This window comes from Monodelphis domestica, chromosome 3, assembly GCF_027887165.1.
Source record: "Monodelphis domestica isolate mMonDom1 chromosome 3, mMonDom1.pri, whole genome shotgun sequence".
In the NCBI taxonomy this organism is placed as follows: domain Eukaryota; kingdom Metazoa; phylum Chordata; class Mammalia; order Didelphimorphia; family Didelphidae; genus Monodelphis; species Monodelphis domestica.
This window is the reverse complement of record NC_077229.1, coordinates 104,661,618-104,684,058: the sequence shown is the minus strand read 5'-3', so window position 1 is coordinate 104,684,058 and position 22,441 is coordinate 104,661,618. Positions and strand designations below refer to the sequence as shown.

Here is a 22,441-nt window from a genome sequence, read left to right as displayed (position 1 = left end):
AAAAGGTACAGCCCCCCAAAAGTCAGAACCCGAGATCACTCAGATCTAAGGGGTAGGCAAAAGGAAGGTCCCAGGACCGCCCGCCCCCCCCAACCCAGAGCGCTGAATCCGAGGCAGCAGCAGGAACCTCAGGGCAGGCAAAAGGGCCTCAGGAGCCAGCTATTCTGAAGGCCGCACCCTGAAAACAACCTGAGCCAGTCGTGGGGGCACCCAGACAGCAGGGAAACAGAGTGAGACGTGGGGGGGGGGAGCCTGTAGCCCCCTGACAGATCCTTCCATCTGAGTCTCACCAAAGGTCCCTGCCTCAGGGCATACTCAGTCTGAGGTTAATCCTATCACCAGCCCTCCAAGCTCCTGGAAGCCACAGCCCCTCCCCCTCAGAGTGCAGGATCCTCTGGCCAGCAAAGGCATTGAAAAACATCTGAGAGTGTCAAGCCAGGCACAAAGCATAGAAGTAAGGCAACAGAGAAGCTTCGGGAGGGAACTGAGGAGGGTAGTAACACCGAAACACTGAAACACCAGCAATTCCGGGCTTCCTGGGGAAGACAGACAATTTGCCTGGGGCTAAAGCCACTGAACACCAGACAGATAACAGAAGAGCCAGCCCCCCTCACTCAGATAGAGATGGCAAACAGCACAGAAGCAAAAAAACCTCAAAACAACAACAAAAAAATTTGGGTCAAAAATCCACTATTCGATAAAAACTGCTGGGAAAACTGGAAGACAGTGTGGGAGAGATTAGGATTAGATCAACACCTCACACCCTACACCAAGATAAATTCAAAATGGGTGACTGACATGAACATAAAGAAGGAAACTATAAGTAAATTAGGTAAACACAGAATAGTATACATGTCAGACCTTTGGGAAGGGAAAGACTTTAAACCAAGCAAGACATAGAAAGAGTCACAAAATGTAAAATAAATAATTTTGACTACATAAAATTAAAAAGCTTTTGTACAAACAAAACCAATATAACTAAAATCAGAAGGGAAGCAACAAATTGGGAAGCAATCTTCATAAAAACCTCTGACAAAGGTTTAATTACTCAAATTTACAAAGAGCTAAATCAATTGTACAAAAAAATCAAGCCATTCTCCAATTGATAAATGGGCAAGGGACATGAACAGGCAGTTCTCAGCCAAAGAAATCAAAACTATTAATAAGCACATGAAAAAGTGCTCTACATCTCTTATAATCAGAGAGATGCAAATCAAAACAACTCTGTGGTATCACCTCACACCTAGCAGATTGGCATGACAGCTATGGAAAGTAATGAATGCTGGAGGGGATGCGGCAAAGTAGGGACATTAATGCATTGCTGGTGGAGTTGTGAATTGATCCAACCATTCTGGAGGGCAATTTGGAACTATGCCCAAAGGGCAATAAAAGACTGTCTGCCCTTTGATCCAGCCATAGCACTGCTGGGTTTGTACCCCAAAGAGATAAGGAAAAAGACTTGTACAAGAATATTCATAGCTGCGCTCTTTGTGGTGGCAAAAAATTGGAAAATGAGGGGATGCCCTTCAATTGGGGAATGGCTGAACAAATTGTGGTATATGTTGGTGATGGAATACTATTGTGCTCAAAGGAATAATAAAGTGGAGGAATTCCACGGAGACTGGAACAACCTCCAGGAAGTGATGTAGAGCGAAAGTTGCAGAACCAGGAAAACACCATACATAGAGACTGATACACTGTGGGACAATCGAAGGTAATGGACTCCTCCACTAGGGATAATGCAATGTCTTTGAACAATCTGCAGGGATCTAAAAAACACTATCCACAAGCAGAGGATAAACTGTGGGAGTAAAAACACTGATGAAAAGCAACTGCTTGACTACAGGGGCTGAGAGGAGAGACTCTAAATGAACACTCTAGTGCAAATACCAACAACATGGAAATGGGTTCGAACCAAGAACACATGTGAAACCCAGTGGAATTGTGCCCCGGCTATGGGAGAAGTGGGGGGGGGGGGGAGGAAAAGATAAGGATCATTGTTTCCAATGAATAATGTTTGTAAATAACCAAATAAAATAATGTTTAAAAAGTAAAAAAAAATTTTTTTTGAGTTTATTGAAATGGAATTAATAGGAATTGGAAACTGAAGAATGAGACAGGAATATCAAAAGGAAAATACCAAAGTGAGAAATCTAAGAGGGAGGAAATTTCAGGCTTGTTCTCTGGTTGGGGGGAGGAGGGAAGGGCGTGGATAAATTCAGTTTAGATGACATGCCAAAAGATCAGGAGTAGATCAGAAGGTTTAGACAGGGCTTAGGGCATCCCAGTTAGGAAGGTAAGAAGAGAACCTGGAGAAAGCAGTGTCATGGAAACCAAGAGAGAAGAGATCCTCTAGGAGATTGTCAAGAGTCAAATAAGGCTTGAGACCCAAGGGAGTTTTAGCTACACTTGTTACATTCACTGGATTTCTCATTACTATGAATTTTCTGATGTTGAGTAAGATGTGAGCTCTGTTCAGAGGTGGAAAGGAGCCCTGAAAAGGGCTCAGCAAGCCCTTACATCAAAGGTATTTACTAGTATTCCCTGAATACTTTGCATATCTCACTGGGTGAAAATTGGGTGGTACAATAGAGAACCAGGCTTTGAGTCAGGAAAACATATCCCTAAGGGCAGCTAGGTAGCTCAAAGGATTGAGAACCAGACCTAGAAATGGGAAGTCCTGATTTCAAATCTGGCCTTACACTTCTTAGCTGTGTAACCCTAGACAAGTCATTTAACCCCCACTGCCCTAGTAGTCTTTGTTGCTCTTCTGCCTTGCAACCAATACTAAATACTGAGTCTAAGGCAGAAGGTAAAGGTTACAAATACCCAACTCATCTTCCTGAATTCAAATCTGGCCTCAAACATTTGCTAGTTGTGTGACACTTAAACCCAGTTGTCTAGCCCTTGATGTTCTTATGACTTGCAACCAATACTTAGTATTGATTCTAAGATGGAAGGCAAAGGATTTAAAAAAACCCAAACTTTTCTTGAGTTCAGATCTGACCCCAGACCCTAGCTGTGTGACCCTGGGCAAATAACTTCATTGGCCTCAGTTTCCACATCTGTAAAATGAGGTAGAGAAAGAAATGGAAAAGCACCACTTCTGAATCTCTACCAGTCACGAAGTGTAGGGCCCGGCTGAAATGACGGCACAACAAAAACTAAGGAGTTACTAAGTAAGGGCTGCCACGCACTTGGCAGAAGGCCAACGCCAGGCCCGCCCCCGCACTTGGCCACTCACTCCTGCAGAATATCGGAAGGCGAGCTCACTTTCGACTCTGATTAGGCTGCATGACGGAGAGGAGCGGCTGTCCCGAAGCCTAGATCGCACCGGAAGTGCCCGCAAAGGGAGCGCTCTAGGCTAGACCACAGCACAAGGCGTGAGTTTGTCGGGCGGGCGCATTTCCGGGTAGTCTGGCGTGGGCGCGCTGTTTTTAGTCTCCCCAGTTCTTCCTTGGTCTCCGGAACGCGTCTTCCATAGTCCAGTTCCCAGCCCAGCCCATCTCCGCCGCGGAAGGTGAGCAGGGAAGGGAAGGGTCGGAAAAGGAATGAGGGAAAAGTAAGTGCGAGCGCGAGTCCGCCCCCCCCCCACCTGCGGCTCTCTTGCGCGTCCACGAGGAGCCCTGTGAGCGCGCCCCGGAGGAGGAGCCTGAGCGCGCCCGACGAGAGATGTCCGTTTCTCCTGCGCGTGCGTCTTCCTGAACGGTGAGTACCGAAGAAACTCCTGCTGTGCGGGGCTCCCTGCGTTAGTGCCAGGAAGGCACAACTTTAGGGAAGGTAGGACATAACCTCAAGGAACTCACGGTTTAGTTGGGGGACTCATTCATTTATCATGTATTAAATGCTTCCTGGGTGCAGACTCCGCTGTACGTAGCATTTGGGGGAGGGACAGTGCTGAATTCATTCTTTCATGCATTCATCAGAGATTAGGCGCCAGCTGTATACAGTGTATACAGCACCAAGCTGGTGCTGAAAGAGAATGTGAGCCTAAATTAGACAGTCCCTGCTCTCACGGAGCTCACACTCTGGTAGAGTGGGGTTCATTGGCCCATCCGCACATCCATCCGGTCAACAAACATTATTTCAGTACCTTTTTGGGGGCCGTGGCAGCTTCGCTCGTTGATAGAAGGACCGATCTGGATTCAAGTCCTCCATCTGACACATGCCGGGGTGATGTGGGCAAGTCCCAGCCTTTCAGTGCTCTGAGCAACTAACTCAAGGACTATAAGTTATAGACAAGTTGCTGAGTGCAGATCTGCAGGGGTAGAAAGACTTTCGTCTTGGGAAATTCCCCATACCAGTGAAGTCACAGATTTTCATCCTTCTTACCCCCTAACTGTGCGGTGTTCTGTGCCCCAGGGCTCAGCACAATGCCTTGTGGGTAGTTATCCAATAAATGTTTGTTCAATTAATTTGGGTTGCTCAGTGCTAGAGGAGATAGAAACTGTTGGAAGGGACCTTAGACTCTCTGAAACAACTTCATTTTTGGTGCAGCGCATATAGTTTTGGCATAGTAAGATATGATTTTTGTTTGTTTGTTTTATTTTAAAAACTCCTACCTTCTGTCTTAGAATCAATACTGTGTATTGGTTCCAAGACAGAAGAGTGGTAAGGGCCAGGCAGTGGGGGTTAAGTGACTTGCCCAGGGTCACACAGCTAAGGAAGTGCCTGAGGTCAGATTTGAACCTAGGACCTCCCCTCTCTGGGCCTGGCTTTTAATCCACTAAACCACTTAGCTCAAAGATATGATTTCTAATTTTATGAGCCTGACAAGTCATTGTAATCTTTTTCTGCTGCTTTTTCCTCATCTGTGAAAAAGGGACAATAATAGTACCCTCATTTTTTTGCAAACCTTACAGGACTCCCTAAATCCTATTATTTTTACAAATGAAGAAAGTGATACCCAGGAAGGTTACTTCATAAGAACCAGACTCTATTTTCAGCTATTCTAGCAGGAGCATTCATTCAATGAATATTTATTAATGTCTACTATGTGAAGAACCCTGAGCTTGGTGCTAGAGATATGTTTCTTAGATGAAACCCAGAACCTTCTGTCAAGTTTACAGTCTGGAGAGTGGAGTGATCACAGGAGTATGGAATGGAGAGGTTTTAACAGCTGGATCTTGGATCTTCCTCACTCACTCCCCTCCCCCCCAAGAGTCCAAAAGTCCCTGGTATTCCCTCTCCTACAAATTCCCTATCACAATATCACATTAGATGAAGAAACTACAGATTTTTATCCTTTACATGGTAGCAGCCTTCTAGTATTTGAAGGCCTTTCATATGGAAGAAGGATTAGATTTCACTGTAAGAGCAAAGGAGGACATTATAGGGCTTCAGTGAAAGGCAAAGCTGGAAAGGTGGGAAGGTGGCAGTGATACTCTGGAGGAGCTTTGAATGCCAGGCTAAAGAGTTTATTTCAATTGGTAACTATTAGACTGCCATGAGAAATTTAAAAAAAAATTCTGGGATAAAGTACATGTAGTATCGTTATCAAATCAGCAGATAACCCAAAGTGAGGAGAAATGTAGGGACAGGACCCAAAAGGATTTTTAAAAAACTCTTATCTTCAGTCCTATTATCAATTCTAAGACAAAAGAGCATTGAGGACTAGGCAAGAAGCACAAGAGCTAGACAGTTATTATTATAAACTTTTTTGGTGCCTTATCCTCTACCTTCATCCTTAGGGACTTAGGACATAGTGACTGGTAGTGATTTAAGTGACAGCAAGATACATAGCTGGGCCAGAATCACAGAATTTGAGAATTTGAGAATTGAGAAAGGAATCTCAGCAGCCATCTAGGTCAACCCATACACAAAAAGAATCCCCATCTCTCTCAGTGGCAAGTTCTTCCTGGAATATTTTGGGAAATGGCTCAGATCACCCATCTCTTATTTCCAGGACTTAGCCAACATGCCCTTTCATGCACCTTCTCTCTTCCCTGCTTTGTGGCTCCCTTTTTATGTATTGTCTTCCGCTATTAGAATGGAAGTTTCTTGAGGCCAAGGGCTCTCTCATTTTTGTTTGTGATTTTCTCTTTTAGTCCAGTGCCTGTCACATGGTAAGTGCTTGCTGACTCATTGTTGATTCATTGACCAACAGAGGAAAGACAGTTTCTGTCAGTGACCTGAATGCAAAGTTTGTAGGGGATGGCTCTCTTGGGAATACTACAGAGTTGGAGTGGGTAGGTGGGTGTGTCTATGGCATCCATCTGTCCTTATGTCCCCCAGGGGATCCATGAATTCTTCAAATGGGAGAATCAGAACTTTTATATTCAGCACAGTGGATGCCATGCTAGATGGAGTCAGGAAGGTCTAAATTCAAATCCTGCCTCAGATACTTACTAGCTGTGTGACTGTGGAGAAATCATTTAACCTCATTCACCATCTGTTTCCCCATCTGTAAAATGAAGCTTTAATAACATCTCACAAGTTGTTGTAAGAATCAAAAGAGAACATATTTAAAGTGCTTTGCAAACTTTAAAATGCTAGCTTTTATTATTAAACTCCTTTGGTGCTTTATCCTGGGCACCTTCATCCTTAGGAACCTAGGACATAGTGAGTGGTAGTGATATTGTGATAGGAAGTTTGTGGGAGAGGGAGTGCTAGTGCCAGGACCCCTTGGGGATTCTTTGGGGGATGAGAGAGGTCCAGAAAGAGTGAGAGGAGGAATTTCAGATTAGGACAGGTCTCATTTATGGCTTACTCTCTCAGCTCTTGGTGTTCTCTAGGTGACTGTTCTTCCCCCTGAGGGAGCCCAGATCAGGTGATAGCAACTGTTTCCAAAGATGGTCAAGCCCCAGGTAAGCTGACCTTCTTTAACATCTTGTCCATATTGTCTGAATGTGGTTTTCTTACATCTCAGTCTGGACATTCTCTGCCGAGTAAATATCATTCAGAACTCTGAGCTCTGCACCCTCTTTGCAGGTCCTGAGATCTCCCTGATGATTGAGGGAGTCTATCTATAGAGCTCCCTCTCTCTTCTGTGGCCTAGAATTTCAGATGTTACAGACTCAGGCATTAGAAATTTTCTTAAGACTTTCTGCCCCAGACAGAGCTACTAGTGCCAACTTATTCTTGGATCCTGTTCGGTGACTGTGTTGGTTTTGATCCCCATACTCCGGATATGTGTGAAGGAGATTGCTTGACTGGGGCAATATGAAGCTCCTCAGACTAAAAGGATTGGAGGAGGGCTTCTCTATTATTGGAAGAGGAAAAAGCATCCCTTGTCTCTTGCCCTTCCTAGGTTAGTAGGGAATAAAGAAATGGGACAGAGCTAGGATACTCCCAACTTTTTTCCCATTCCATGAAAAGGAACAGCTTGCATGCAGTTTTGGTGGCTATGATGGGGTCCAATGTCAGACATAGTGACCTTGTCTGGAGTAGTAGGAAGTTCTTTCTAAGGTCATGCAACCCTGTTTCTCCCATCTGACTGTGTGCTGTGCCTTTTATATCATAAGATTGCCATCCTTAGTATCTCATCCCCAGCTCAGAGTTCTAGAGTTAGCTCTGGGGCAGCTAATAATTTGTCATTTCAGGAACTGGTGACATTCCAGGATGTGGCTGTGTACTTCACTCCAGAGGAGGTGAGGTACTTGGATTCCTATCAGAAAGCCCTCTACAAAGATGTAATGCTGGAGAATTATGGGAACATGGCCTCTCTGGGTAAGGAGTCTTCCTTTTCATCCCTCTGTGAATCTGCCCTTTGGGAACTCCAGGTTTTCTTAAGTGGGGCCTCAGAAGGCTTTGTTGAGTTATGGCCTGGAGGCAGATTGTCCTTTCTTCTTGAGTGGGCTGGTCCACATAGAGTGGGAAATGGGTGGCTGCTGTTAGGCTCTTCTTGGGGTAACCCCTTCTTTATCATCAGAGTTCCTTCTAGGAGACTTGTCCTGTGTTCCATATGGACAGCTACTTGTTGGGGATTGTTAGACAAATTCTAATTACACAAGATGCTTTGCTTAGGGAGTTGAACGGGATGAACTCTGATTCTTTCAGCTCTTAGATTCTATATGATTCTATGGCTCTTTCATGTAAAAATTTCCTAGTAGCCAAGACAGCTAAAGAATTAATTGCCTTCTATGCCCAGATGCTCATATTTCAACTTACTTTTTTCCTATTTTTTTTTAAACCCTTACCTTCTGTCTTGGAGTCAATACTGTGTATTGGCTCCAAGGCAGAAGAGTGGTAAGGGCTAGGCAATGGGGGTCAAGTGACTTGCCCAGGGTCACACAGCTGGGAAGTGTCTGAGGCCAGATTTGAACCTAGGACCTCCCATCTCTAGGCCTGGCTCTCAATCCACTGAGCTACCCAGCTGCCCCCTTTTTTCCTATTTTTTAAAAATGTTTTTAGTAGTTTAGTAACAGGCTCAGCCATAATCCTTGGCTTTTTATGACTTGGATTCTGAACATTCCCTGCTTTCTGTAAAAGTAAGAAGCTCACATAGAACACTGGAGAGCTTGGTACCCCCCAGGACAAATTACCAGCCTTTGCTTCTTTCTTCATGACAGGATTTCCATTATCTAAACCAGTCCTGATCTCTCAGCTGGAGCGTGGAGAAGAGCCATGGGCCATGGACCCATTGGTAGCAAAAGAAAGAAAGACCCGAAGAGGCACTTCTTCAGGTGAGGGAGAGAGACTGGTGAGGTAGGAATTTTCTTCTTTGAAAAGCATTTGTTTAGGACTGCATTTTGTGGAGGCCTCTATTGAGCTGGGTATTAAATATATAGGAAGTCATACACTTGTGTCTCTCTCTCAGAAGCTCCTAATTTTAAGCCAGATTCACTGGCATACACAGTGTGATTATATGGCTGTGTTTTAGAGAAGAGTGACATCAACCAACCATCACTTCATATCTTTTGGTTTATAGGTTCCACCTTTTTAAAATTTCTTAAATTTCTTCTTATTTTTTTTAATCCTTACCTTTTTGGTTCCTCCTCCTTTCCTTGTGTACATTCTGTAGAAAGTCAGTTCCTTGAAGGCAGGAACTGTTTTTGGTTTTGTTTTCATTGTAACTTGTTGCCATAATCCCTTGAACACTGTAGGAATTTAGCAAATGCTTGTTAGTTGAATTGAATTTCTCATTCATTTCTTTTCTGGAATTGTACCCTGCCAGTCTCTCTCACTCCTGTGGCCTCCTGTTCATAATTGTCTTGGTCACTTATTTATTCCTTTGTGTGACATGCTAAATAGACTCTCTATGAAGGCTCTCATTAGCAATAGCTCCTGTATAATGCCTTAGGGTATTATACATTATACAGGGTATTAAGTATAATGCCTTAGGGTAGTGTAGTAGATAATGAAATTTGGTGAATTATAGTGGTGGGGAATTTTATAAAAGTTGCACCAGGAAGAAAGCCAAAGGAGAGACTGAATCTTCTTGAGCCCCTCCCCTACACTACTTCCTTTTCCTTTCAACTGTCTGGGTAATGATCTTCTCACTGATGGTAAGTTGAAGATTTCCTCCCGAATAACCAAATTCCAAACCAGTCTTTTAACTAAAGGGTCTTTTATTCTTTGAGGAGAGGAGTAAGAAGAGATTGGGGTGGGGAGAGGGAAATTAGGGTCTTCCTAATTTCCAACTTATCTTGTTGATTGAAGATTTGAAATATAGTCAGTTCAGAAAACAAAATTATCTTCCCCTAAGGATAGATATCGACAGCACTGCTGACAAGTCTCTTTTGGGCTAAACCAAATTTCTCTTCAGCTTACAGTCTATTTAGAAGGCAATGGCTAGAGAGGAGATGAAGGGGTCTGTCTTCCACCTTCAGGTAGAAAAACCAAAGCAGGAATAAAAAGTCTCAGGCAGCTGAAGCTTCTTAACTGCTTTTTCCCAAGGTTCCATTGGAACTGTCTCCCCATCTCAGTTGATTGGCATTCCTAAAAGTTCTGAGCTCCTTTTCTTTTTTGCAGATGCATTTTTCTTTGCCCAAATAATTATTTGTTTACAGTAGTCACAAAGTTTCCTCGCAGACTTTTCTTCAAGGCTTATATCTCTTTACACAAAACAAGAAGACTTTGAACAACCAATTTAAAAACAAGACATTGATCAGATTTAATCTTTTTATGAAGAGATCTGAGAAGTCCAGTTAAGAATAACCATGAGTATAAAAATAACAACAAGGTCTGTGACATTTCAGTTGGTGAAAATGTGTTGGGATTTATCATACCAGAAAAGGGACAGAATCATAACATCATAGATTTGGAGTTGGAAGGGACTTTCAGAGGCCATCTAGCTTTAACTTTCCCTCCCCATCTCCATTTGATAGATGAGGAAGCTCAGCCGCAAGAAGATAGATGATTTGAACAAAGTCACATGGATACCACAGGCTAGGATTTGAACCAGGGTCTTCTGATTCCTAATTCAGTGTTCCTTCTACTGTATCATGCTGAAATGACTTTTACATAAAGGAGAAAATAGCAAAGGAGTGCCATAATATGGGCCACTAAAGAGGGATCTGTGGTAGAAATTTTCCACCTGAACTGAAAATCATCTCCTTTTGCATTGATCAGAGAGAAAAAGAGAAAGGTCAGATCTCTGAGAGGCATTATATCTATCACTGATTCAGGAAGTGAGTTAGGCTGTCAGGGGGCCAATGTAGCTGGATATAAAAGGTGATGACTATTATGACAATATGGGAAGGGGAGGAGGGTTAAATTGATTTAGGAGTTTGGGGGATGATAAAATGGAATCATACAGTTATTTTTTAACTTCAGGATTTAATATACATTTGGAAAACAGAAGGAAAAAAATGATAATTTTAATTATGCAATTGATTCTGACTTATCCATTTCAATGAGTATATGCATCAGAGGGAACCTGTGATGGGAGCTGGAAATCTGCAGTTAGAGGTGACTATCAGGTCATATGTCCCTCTTACCATGTGAACATCTTGTCTGTGCTGAATATCATTCTGCTTGGGCTGATGGGGCTTAGAAGGACAGTCCTGGATGGCCTTCCTGCCATTCCCAGAAGGCTCCTGCTGTGTGCTCCCTGGATTTCCCTATGTCCTTTCATTTCTTAGACCTTGCCCTTGGTGAAGCAGGAAGAAGAGAGTTATGGGGTGGTGTGGTTACCCTTGACATTTATTGGTGAAGCCCTTTCAATAGTTTTTTCCCCTTTAATCATTACATTTATTTCTAGCTAAATCTTTATTTTTGTTGCCATCTTTTTGAGAAAGTAGAAACTATTTTCTGCCTCTTGTATGATCAGTATCATGGTTGATGCAATGAAAAATAAAATGTATAAGATTGTTTCCATAGTAAGCATTTCATTTTATCTGTTCTCTGATACAAATGATCTTCTTTAAAAGAGATTCTAGCCTGTTTCTAGCTATAACCACTTAAACCTATTGTACTGTATTTTATGCATGTTTTAGGGGTTCTTCAAAGGTAATATTGACTATAGATGATCCTTGTAAGATGCAATTTCACTCTCTTAGAGGAGAAACCTTTATATTTTTTTAAGGGCAGTTAAATTGTGGCCAGATTTTGATATTGAATTCAAGTCTAAGTTCAGTGCTGGTAGAAAACTTCATTTTTCTGTGAATTGTTTACTTGGTAGAATTTTTAAGGTGGAGACCACTTAGTGTCCTTGACATTTGCTAAAATAGTGTCAAGTGTATATGTGTTAAAGGCAGGGAAGAACTCTTTTAAAAATCACTCCCTTTTAGGCATCAGCTTGATTTGGTGATAGTTTTCCTGTTCTCTCCAAAGTTACTAATCATCTCTTAAAAGATTTGACAAATTTTTTTTTTTATGTTCAGGCTTTGTGTGTGTGTGTGTGATATACAGTATGCAGTAGGAATAACATGAAAATAAAAGTGCAGAAAACACAGTCTCTCTGCGCTTTACTCCTTTTAACCAGCAAAAAATCTGTTTTGGACAAAGAATATCCACTTATTTTATTTCCCCTATTTCTCATTGTTACCCTTTTCATCTCAGAGAAAGAAAGCCTAATCAATGACTGGTTGCTTTCTGGTGTCAGTATTTCCAAACACCTGCTGTGAGTCCAGCAGTTGTTCATTAAATTCAGTAAGAATGTAGTCATGTCGATGTAGTACTGACAAATTTACTACATGGTCTCTGACCTTAATGAGCTTCAATCTCTTTTTCCCTTTGCAGGTAAAAAGCTGACTTTAAAACAGAAATATACCCTATTGAGTAAACCCATACCAGAAGGTAAGTGTAGTTCTACAGTTTGTTAATTCAGAGTTTAATTAATAATTTAATTAAAATTTTTGCATCATCCCATGTTATTCAACTCATCCTTTTGCCCTCTGTTTATGTATACTACTTCTAACTGCCCTACTAATGATAAAGTTCTTAGAAGTTACAAGAATCATCTTTCCAGGTAGGGATGTAAACATTTTAGCCTTATTCAATGTCTTTTGATTCTCTTTCCTATTTGCCTTTGTATGCTTCTCTTGAGTCTTATATTTTAGAGTCAGATTTTCCATTCAGCTCTGGTCTTTTCATCAGGAATGTTTGAAAGTATTGTTTTATCTATTTTTTTTCCCCAAAGGATTATGCTCCGTTTTGCTTGGTAAGTGATTCTTGGTTAAAGTCTTTCCTTTGCTTTCTGGAATATCATATTCCAGACCTTCTGATGCTTAATGTAGAAGCTGCTAAAGCTTGTGTTGTTCTGACCATGGGTACACAATATTTGGATTGTTTCTTTTATGGCTGCTTGAAATATTTCCCCTTGAACTGAGAGTTCTGGAATTTGGCTATGATTTTTTCCATTTTTATTTTGTCTTTTGGTTTTAGAGTATCAGGAGAGTTTTTCCCTGATAATTTCTTGAAAGATGATGTCTAAGTGATTTGTTTTTTATCATAGTTTTCATGTAGTTCAACAATTATTAACCTGTATCTCCTAGATTTATTTTTCAGGTCAATTGTTTTTCCCATGAGATATTTCACATTTTCTTCTATTTTTTCATTTTTTTGACCTTACTTTATTTTTTCTTAAATGTCTCATGGAGTCATTAGCTTCCAGTTGCCCAATTCTAATTTTTAAGGAATTATTTTCTTCAGGAAGCTTTTGTATTTCCTTTTTCATTTGGCCAAATATGCTTTTTAGAGTTCTTTTCCTACATCTCTGAACACTTTTCATTTTCTTTTGCTAGGTGTTCATTCAAGTTATGACTGCTAAATGTAGATGTCCCACAAGACTCTGTCCTTGACCACCTCTTCTCTCTCAACTATTTCACTTAGTGAAACATCAGTTCCTAAGGATTCAGTTATCTCTGTGCTGATGATCTTCAAATCAACTTATCCAGCCCTCTCCTCTCTGCTAACCTCTACTCTTACATCTCCAACTTCCTAGTGAGCATCTCCAATGGGCTATCTTATAGGTCACTTGAACTCAACATATTGATACTAAACTCATATCTTTTTAACCAAACCTTCCTCTTCCTAATGATGTTAAGGACAGTACCATCTTCCAAGTCTCATATCTACTTTTCCTTTTCTCCTCTGACAATGTCACCATTCTGGTATAGGCCCTCATCTCCTCATGCTTGGATTATTGCAGTAGCCTTACTAGATGGTTCCATTGCCACCAGCCTCTCCCCACTCTATTCTGTGTTCCATTCAGCTATCAGAGTGATCTTCCTAAAGTACAGAATCTACTATGTTAACTTCTAATTCAGTAAACTCAGGTGACTCACTTTTATCTTCAGGATTAAATTCAAAGTCCTATATTTTGCATTCAAAGCCCTTCATAACCCTCCTCACCTCCCTACCTTTCTAATCTTCTTGGACCTCACTCCCCTCACATCCTTTGGGATCCAGTGGCACTGACTTCCTTGTGGTTCCTTGAATAGGACACTACATCTCCTGACTTAGGGCATTTTCACTGACTGTCCATACCTTGAATACTTTTCCTTCTCATCCCTGCTTCTTGGTTTCCTTGACTTCCTGCAAATCCCATATAAAATTCTACCTTCTACAGGAAGTCTTTCTGTATCCCTCATAATTCTGGTGCTTTCCCTCTTGATTATTTTCCATTTCTCTCAAATATAGCTTATTCCTACATAGTTGTATGAATGTTGTCTCCCTGAGCTCCTTGAGAGCAAGGACTGTCTTTTATCTTTCTTTGTATACCCATTGCTTATCATGGTGGCTGACACTACTTAATAAGTGTTTATTGATTGTCTTTTCCAGCAGTTTCTTTTCTCCTAGAAAAATAAAAATGTGATATTTTAATTTTCTTATGTTCTAGATTCTAATATAAGAAATGATAAAAAGGAAGAAAGGAGGAAAAGGAGAAAAAAAGAGGATTCTTCAAAGGAAGGAATTTCTGGAGGTAGAGAGTTTCAGAGGGTAATGCCAGGAAGACACTCTGGGAATGAACTCACAGATCCTGAGTTTGGACAAGCCTATGAACAAGATGGCATGTTGGAGAGACTTCCAGAAAGCCCATCAGGGCAGAGCCCAAGGAAATCTCTTTCCCAAGAGAGGGAAGTCAAGCTGAAGTCTAGTTCTCACAAGAAAAATCACACAAGAGAAAAAGGCTTCAAATGTAATAAGTTTGGGGAAAACTTAGTTATGAAATCAAGCCTTGTTATACATCATAAAGATCCTATACAAGAAAAAGGTCATAAATGTGATACATGTGGCAAAGTCTTCAGATATAATTCAGACTTAATTAGACATCAGATTATTCATACTGGAGAGAGACCCTATGAATGTGATCAATGTGGAAAAACATTCAATCAGAGTTCACATCTTATTCAACATATAAGAATTCATACTGGTAAAAAACTTTATAAATGTAAAGATTGCAACAAAACATTTGCTCAGAGTTCACACCTTATTGAGCACCAGAGAATACATACTAGAGAAAGACCTTATGTATGTAGTGATTGTGGGAAAGCCTTCATTCACTGCTCTAATCTTACAGAACATCAACGAATCCATACTGGAGAGAAACCTTACAAGTGTACCGAATGTGGGAAGGCCTTCTGTCATAGTTCAGATCTTATTCGACACCAGAGAATTCACACTGGAGAGAGACCCTATGAATGTAAAGAATGCGGAAAAGCCTTCAGTCAGAGTTCACTACTTATTCGACATCAGAAAATTCATACAGGAGAGAAACCTCATGAATGTAAAGAATGTGGAAAAGCTTTCATTCGGAGCTCAAGTCTAATTCGCCACCAGAGAATTCACACTGGAGAGAGACAATATGACTGTTTAGAATGTGGGAAAGCCTTCCGTCATAGCTCAGATCTTATTGAACATCAGAGAATTCATACTGGAGAAAAACCCTATGAATGTAAGGAATGTGGGAAAGCTTTTGTTCGGAGCTCAAAACTTATTCAACATCAGAGAATTCATACTGGTGAGAGACCATATGTATGTAATGAATGTGGGAAATCCTTCAGTCAGACTTCAAACTTTATTCAGCATCAGAGAATTCATACTGGAGAGAAACTCTATGAATGTAATGAATGTGGGAAAACTTTCTTTTTGAGCTCATATCTTATTCGACATCAGAGAATTCATACTGGAGAGAGACAATATGAATGTAAAGACTGTGGGAAATCCTTTCTTCACAAAGCTCATCTTGGTGAACATGAGAAAATTCACAGTGGAGAGAAACCATTTGAATGTAAAGATTGTGGGAAAGCTTTCATCCGGAGCTCAAAGCTCATTCAGCATCAGATAATTCACACTGGAGAGAGGCCTTATGTATGTAAAGAATGTGGAAAAGCCTTCAGTCGAAGATCAAATTTTATTCAACATCAGAAAATTCATTCTAAAGGGAAACTCTGTAAATGTACTGAATGTGGGGAAAGTTTCAATTCTCCTTCAAGTTTAAGAAAACATCAAAAAAATCATAGTGCCATGGATTCCCTTGATTAAAAAAAATTCCAGAGAAGCTTTTAAAATTGAAGACCCATAAACATAACTTGTTAAAAGATTGTCTGAGTGAGTTGAGCAAACTTGAAAGTACTTGAAAATGAATGCTGGGTATTAGAAAGTATATATTTATAGATTAGGCATGGTCCTTACATCTTTCTGAGCCTGAGGGTTATGCTTACTCTTTGAGCTAGTCATTTACTTGATATAGTAGGACCAGTTCCCTGGAATCACACACTTTGGGTCCAGAGATCTAATCCATGTTTTTAATTTCCAAGTTTTCTTGAGATTCAATAAATTTTTGTTTTTAAGATCACAGTTAACATTTCATAATTATAATTAAGCTGTGAGAGAAAATAGCCCATTAAAGGCTGAAAACTAATTTAAAAAATCCTACATGTAGTAAATACCTCATTTATATACTGTTCTGGTTTTTATCAATAGTATAGTTTGTTGTTGTTTAGTCATTTCAGTTATCCAATTCTTAGTGACCTTATTTGAGTTTTTCTTAGCAAAGATACTAGAGTGGTTTGCCATTTCTTTTTCCAGCTCATTTTACAGATGAGGAAACTGAGGTAATAAACAGGGTTAAGTGACACTTGCCCATGGTCACACAGCTAGAAAATATCTGAGGTTGGATATAAACTGGGGTCTTCCTGACTCCAGGGTTGGTACTCTTATTGTGCTACCTAACTGCCCCAACAGTGAAGTTTAAAAAACTGTTCCCCAGTTTAATTTATCATTCTCTTCAAAGCTATTCCATCTCTCCTAGCCTTATTGGGAATCATTCACGGCAATTGGCTTCCTCTAGAGCTACTGGCAGGAGCTTCAATTGAATATATTTATCATTAACTAATTAAAACCTTTTTTCCCTTACAACTAAGCTGAATTATTACTAGGATAACAGTACTCCTAGATCTTAACTTTCTGATTATATTTCTAATTGACTCAACCAGGGCAAGCATGGCAGGCTTCCTTTTATTTTTTTTTTTGAATATCAAAAACAACCTATCAAGAAGCAGGACCATAATTTTGGTTTCCTCTACCTATTCTGCTTTCTGAGGCCTCTTCTATTGTGACTTAGGACTTTTGGATTGTATTAATGTTTTGTCACGTAGCTAGGAAACTGATCTGCCCTTCCTGTATATGAACTAATGAGCCAGTTTTATTTCATTTTTCATTTTTATTTTTTAAAAATATTTTTCCATGGTTACATGATTCTTGTTCTCTCCCTCCCCTTTTTTTCTCCCCTCCCGGAGTTGACAAGCAATTCCACTGGGTTATACATGTATTATCACTTGATACCTACTTCCATATTATTAATTTTTTTTTAAACCCTTACCTTCCGTCTTGGAATCAATACTGGGTATTGGTTCCAAGGCAAAAGAGTGGTAAGGGCTAGGCAATGGGGGTTAAGTGACTTGCCCAGGGTCACACAGCTAGGAAGTGTCTGAGGCCAGATTTGAACGTAGGACCTCCCATCTCTAGGCTTGGCTCTCAATCCACTGAGCTACACAGCTGCCCCCCATATTATTCATTTTTAACAAGCCAGTTCTGGACTGAGACAACATTATTATTTCCCCTTTGCTGAATTATATGGGGATTTTAATAAAACTTACAGGAATCCTAGAAATTTTGGGGAAGCATGTGAATTGAGAAGAGAAAAAATATTCCTTTCTCGAAAAGTCACCAGTAGTAGAGGTTGGCCTTTTCTAAATATGTGATAGCCTGAAATCTCAGGACAAGCCTCTCTGAAACCAGAGAAGGTTGATTGGGGAAGAAGTCACTGTTCCTTCTGTAAGCATGTATTTATTGCCTTCTCATTGCTCTTTTCTGACCTCTCAGTAGAAGGTTGCTTCCACTTAGCTTCTGTTTTCCCTAGCATCATTTTTAGTTAGACATGGAGCTACCAATTTTAGCAGTTTAACATTGTGGAAATGGACCTTCTCTGTCCCTCATGTTATATGTGAGACTTCTTTTTAAGACTTTTTTTTTCAGTGACATGTAGAACGATTTTTGACGATTGTTATCTGACATTTTGTGATTTAGATTCTCTCCTCTTCCTCCTCCATTCCCTCAGGCTTAGTCTGATGTTATACCAGTGTTGTCATGCAACACATTTCCATATTCCTTGTGCCATGAAAGAAGACACATATCCTAAAAGTCTTACATACTTAGCTTGGACCATTATTAGAAACCTTTTCTGCTTGGTTGGATCTGTTATACCTTATACTCTGTAGCATGACTTTTTTGAACCCAGGATCTTCAATGGTGAGGATACTCATTTCCTTTCGTGGATGAGAGGAAGACCTTAATGGAAGTGACTTCCTTCCTGGCTGCTTGATATTTTTTAGAACTTGATATGGATTCTGAATTTTTACTATTCCACATCTTATTCTTAGATTACATAAGAGTTAAAAAGCCTTTATAGAGCTAATCTATATGGATGAATTTGGTTCCCTCATAAAGAACCAACCAGTTGCTTTCCAAATTCACTTTTTTTTTTCTCTAGGCCTGGCTCTCAATCCACTGAGCTGCCCCCTTTGCTTTGCTTCTTAACCTCATATAGACATTGGAAGGCTGGATGATCCTTGTTGTTATAGTAAACCCTCTGTAAGCCTTAGCCCAAATCTGCTCAGAAGTAAAATGGACTGTTTCAGAATGTGGAAAGTTCCTATTAATTGGTATTCCGCAAGGAGAGGCTAGATAGTGGCCACTTGTCTAGCAGTTTTAATAAGAGTTTCCTTTTAGGTATGAGTTGGATTAGGTGAGGTGGCCACTGAAAAGTGATCTCCAAAATGTTGACTTCTATGATTCTGTTGTAGGAGAACAGCAAAGAAAGTTTGAACTGCAAAGGTGAAATCTTTGTGCATGACCCCAGGTCCCACCCCCAAATTTAAGAGGCACTTTCTACAAGGTGATGTGCCATGGGGGTCTGGGTAGAGTGAGGTGGGATTGGCACCACTGAATGATTGAACCAAAAAGTACTCATTAATGCATCAATGTCATTGTTAAGGAAAGATGCCAGTGGAGTATGCCAGAGAATTGTCCTTACCCTAGACAGCTCTGTGGAACAACAAATGGAGTTCTGAACCTGGAGTCAGGAAGACCCAACAACGAATCTAGCATCAGATATTTATTAGCAGTATGACCTCACAAGTCAGTCTCTACCTCAGTTTCCTTACCTGCAAAGTGGGGATCTTAATTTCCATGAGAGTTTACCGCTTTTACAAATCTAAACCTATTCCTAGGATTGTTGTCAAGATCAAATGAGATATTTGTAAAGTGCTTATTAGCACAGTACCTGGACATACTAGATATACTAGACAATAAAAGCCTTTTTTTTTCTTCCTTTCCCTATGCCATTTTCACTATTTTCATCAGTAACATGAGAAAAGGCATGAAAGGTATTCTCAAACTTGCAGATGATTCCAAGCTATAAGGGATAATTAACATTCAATCATAGAATCAGGATCTCCAAGGATCCTGAGAGTTGGGGAACCTAAGAGTAAATATAAAGTCTTATACTCAGTTTCAAAAAATCAAATTTGGAACTGCAAAATTAGGAAAAGTGGCAAACAATTGTTTTTATGAAAAAGATCTGGGGATTTTGATGGAGACCTCTATCTCAAAATGAATCAGCAGCCCTCTTGGGAAGGATATAGGTTTGAGGGATGAGGCCTACATATGCCACTATACTTATTACAGACATACTATGGTATTGGATGATGTTCTTTAAAAACAACATTGCTGATAGAGTATAATTAATGTTTCTAAATGTACTATACAGTTATTTAGCCATTTGCCCATTTGTAATCTAATTCTTGTCAAACTAAATTGCACTCTTTAATTTAGTCTGGGTGGGTTTTTGCAGAAATGATTAATAATGTGGTAGAAGGTGTGATTATAGAGCGAGAAAACCCTGATTTAGAAAGTCAGAAACATATTCCTTCTACTTGCTCCCCCATGATTATTACTTTTGCAAAATCTGAAAACAGACAAAGAATTTCCAGAACTTTGACCTGAAAAGATGAAAGCAAAAGGGGGAGGTATAAAACTTTATAAAGTCATAAAAGTTATAGCTAACAAAAGAAATCCACTTTTATATGCTGCCAATGCTTTACATGACCTTCACTTTTTAGACAACTTGGAAGGGTTTTATAAATTGAGATTTTGGAATTCTTTCAGTTTTCCCTCAAAATGCCTCAGTGAGCTGCCTTTGGCTCTGTGCTATTAGACATTTTCATCAAAGATTTGGATTAAAACATAAAAGGCATTGCTGGTGATAAAAAGCTGGGAAGAATTGTTAATGCATCTGATACCAAAGAGTTTGAAAGGATCTAGAATGATGGGCTAGATCCAATAACACAAGGTTTGGAAAATTTTTAAACTTTAAAGCTCAAACTGTACAAAGACTTCTGGGACACTCATGTATCCTTTTTAAATCCCAAGTCTTACAATTGGGATTTTTTTTTTAATTAACTGCACAAGTACAAGATGTGGGAAGGAGGAGGCCTGGCCAAGATAGTATGAGCAAAATCTAAGGTATTCAAAAGATTGTAAATCCACTGTCACCAATATTACATGGAAACTCAAAGCTGTCTTGAGACATATGGTATCCAGAACGAGGAAAGTAGTGCTCACATCCTCCGCTTTGGTCAGACCACTTCCCATAACTATATATAGTTTTGGGTGCCTCATTTTAGGATAATGGGGGAAATGGAGAACATGAGGATTGATTGAAGGAACCACAGCTAATTAGCACAGAGAAAAGAAGATAGCTGTCTTCAAGTATTTGAAGGGCTATATGAAAGATGGATAAGATTTGCTGTTGGTACTGTGAACATAACTAGAAGCAATGGAGGAAGTTGCAGAAACATGTAAAGAAAGCTTCCTAATGATGTTATCTAAAATTTAAATAAGATACTTTGGGTGATTGTAGGCTTCCCCTCAAAGGGGCCTTCAAAGAGAGTAGATGAATATGGGCATATTTTAAAGGACATATTTAGGCATAGTTTAACTAGAAGCCCTCAAGTTGTTTTTTTTCCCCTCTAACTTCTGACTTGCATCAATAGTGTGCATAGGTTCCAAGGCAGAAGAGTGATAAGGGCTGAGCAATGATGGTAAAGTGACTTTTCCAGGGCCACACAGCTAGGTCTGAGGTCAAATTTGAACTCCAAACTTCTAGTCTCTAGGCCTGGCTCAATCTACTGAGCCATTAAGCTGCCCCTTGAAAGTTTTTTAATCCTGAGATCCTGTAGTAACCAAAACAACAACAAAAAACCCAACAATACACTAGGAGAGGCTTGGGGTCCAAAATAAGGGATGGGGTAATCTCATCCTTTGTACTGGTCAGACTTTACAACTGGTAAGTTCAATTCTGGGTGTTTTTTGTTTGGTTGTTTGTAGGAAAGACTCACAAACTTAAGGGTTTCTTGAGAGCAGAATTTAGACAGTAAATTGATTGAAAGGACATCATATGAAGGTTAGCTGAAGGAATCAGAGTGGGGAAAGATCTTAGAAATCATCTAGTTCAATCCCCCCATCTTGAACATGAGAAAACTGAGGCCCAAAGAAGAAAAAGGACTTGCCCCAAATCCCATATTTAAATTCATTCATCCCAAAGTCAAACATTCCTCACCTGGTCGAAACATTATGAGACCTAGGATATGTGGTAACATTTTGCAAAAACATGTTCAGAGACATAGTTTCATGTTCTCATACAGCATAGTTACTGAGACTTGCCATAAAATGACTGGTTGAACAAACAATATTTAGCTGACAGTAGGGAAAACTTGGGTGGGACACAAATAACTGTTTTCAAGAATTTGAAGGGCTATCATATGAAAGAGCAACTAACTATATTTGCTCTGCTTGGGTCTGAGAGGATAGAGCATGGAGCAAAGCAAGGAAGTAAACTGAGAAGTGGATTTGGCTAAATAATAGGAAGTACCTTATAACCAATACAGGTAACCCTTTCATATCCCAGGGGCTGGAGGTGAAGTACCTTCTACAATCTGGAAAATCTGTGTAAAAGTTTTTGGACTTCTCTTCATACTAGAGAAGTCTGAATTGTTTCTTTTTCTTTTAAGGGGTATTTACAGTAAAAAGAGATTGTGTATATTTATGGTATTAAAAGTTAAAATATATGATACTATACATATATTTTATGCATTTGAGTTTAAACTTTTTCTGTATTGTTTGCTGGCCTTTGTATGTCTCCTGTGACTTTCACAAAAATCCCCCCAATTTCCTATTTAATTTCTTATGCCAATCCTTGATATAGCAAAAGAGATAGGAAAAGTTGTGACATGGAAGGGATCTCTGTAGAGCTGTCCCACAGTGGAACTGACAATCTTAGGGGTGGTATTAAGTGCTTTATCATTTTGGATTTCAAGCACAGAATGAATAACTACAATAGGGCTCCTGTATCTGTGGGAGATATGTTCCAAGATCTACCTTGAATGGCTGAATCCAAAGATTTAAGCAAATACTTGTTGACCCCATACATAACATGATTTTCTTGAACATACATGTGTATAATAAAGTTTAAAATAAAGTACATTTTACATTA

The 22,441-nt window shown here is 39.9% G+C and overlaps 1 protein-coding gene and 1 long non-coding RNA gene across 8 annotated transcripts in view; one reads left to right on the top strand and one right to left on the bottom strand.

Moving 5' to 3' along the window:
- The window catches only part of LOC130458315 (uncharacterized), a 10,666-nt gene extending 7,291 nt beyond the window's left edge, over positions 1-3,375 (bottom strand). Inside the window, exon 1 of the long non-coding RNA XR_008917468.1 lies at positions 3,245-3,375. This is a non-coding gene — a long non-coding RNA (uncharacterized LOC130458315). The remainder of the gene's footprint in view (positions 1-3,244) is intronic.
- LOC100020231 (zinc finger protein 623) lies at positions 3,289-22,441 on the top strand. 7 transcript variants are annotated; one of them, XM_007488823.2, is made up of 6 exons: positions 3,289-3,708; positions 6,718-6,806; positions 7,542-7,668; positions 8,511-8,624; positions 12,124-12,180; positions 14,225-22,441. In XM_007488823.2, the coding sequence occupies exons 2-6, from the start codon at positions 6,792-6,794 to the stop codon at positions 15,868-15,870; spliced, it is 1,959 nt and encodes a 652-aa protein (XP_007488885.1). In that variant the 5' UTR covers positions 3,289-3,708; positions 6,718-6,791; the 3' UTR covers positions 15,871-22,441. The 7 variants fall into 7 exon arrangements, with proteins under 7 accessions (XP_007488885.1, XP_007488886.1, XP_056678903.1 ...); XM_007488824.2 differs by having other exon boundaries at positions 3,377-3,708; positions 6,735-6,806; XM_007488825.3 differs by having other exon boundaries at positions 3,667-3,780; positions 6,735-6,806.

Excerpts from the sequence above, each read along its gene's own strand:
- LOC100020231 (XM_007488823.2), top strand. Across the intron at positions 7,669-8,510 it reads TGGGAACATGGCCTCTCTGG|GATTTCCATTATCTAAACCA; the intron begins GTAAGGAGTCTT and ends TCTTCATGACAG. Across the intron at positions 8,625-12,123 it reads CCGAAGAGGCACTTCTTCAG|GTAAAAAGCTGACTTTAAAA; the intron begins GTGAGGGAGAGA and ends TTCCCTTTGCAG.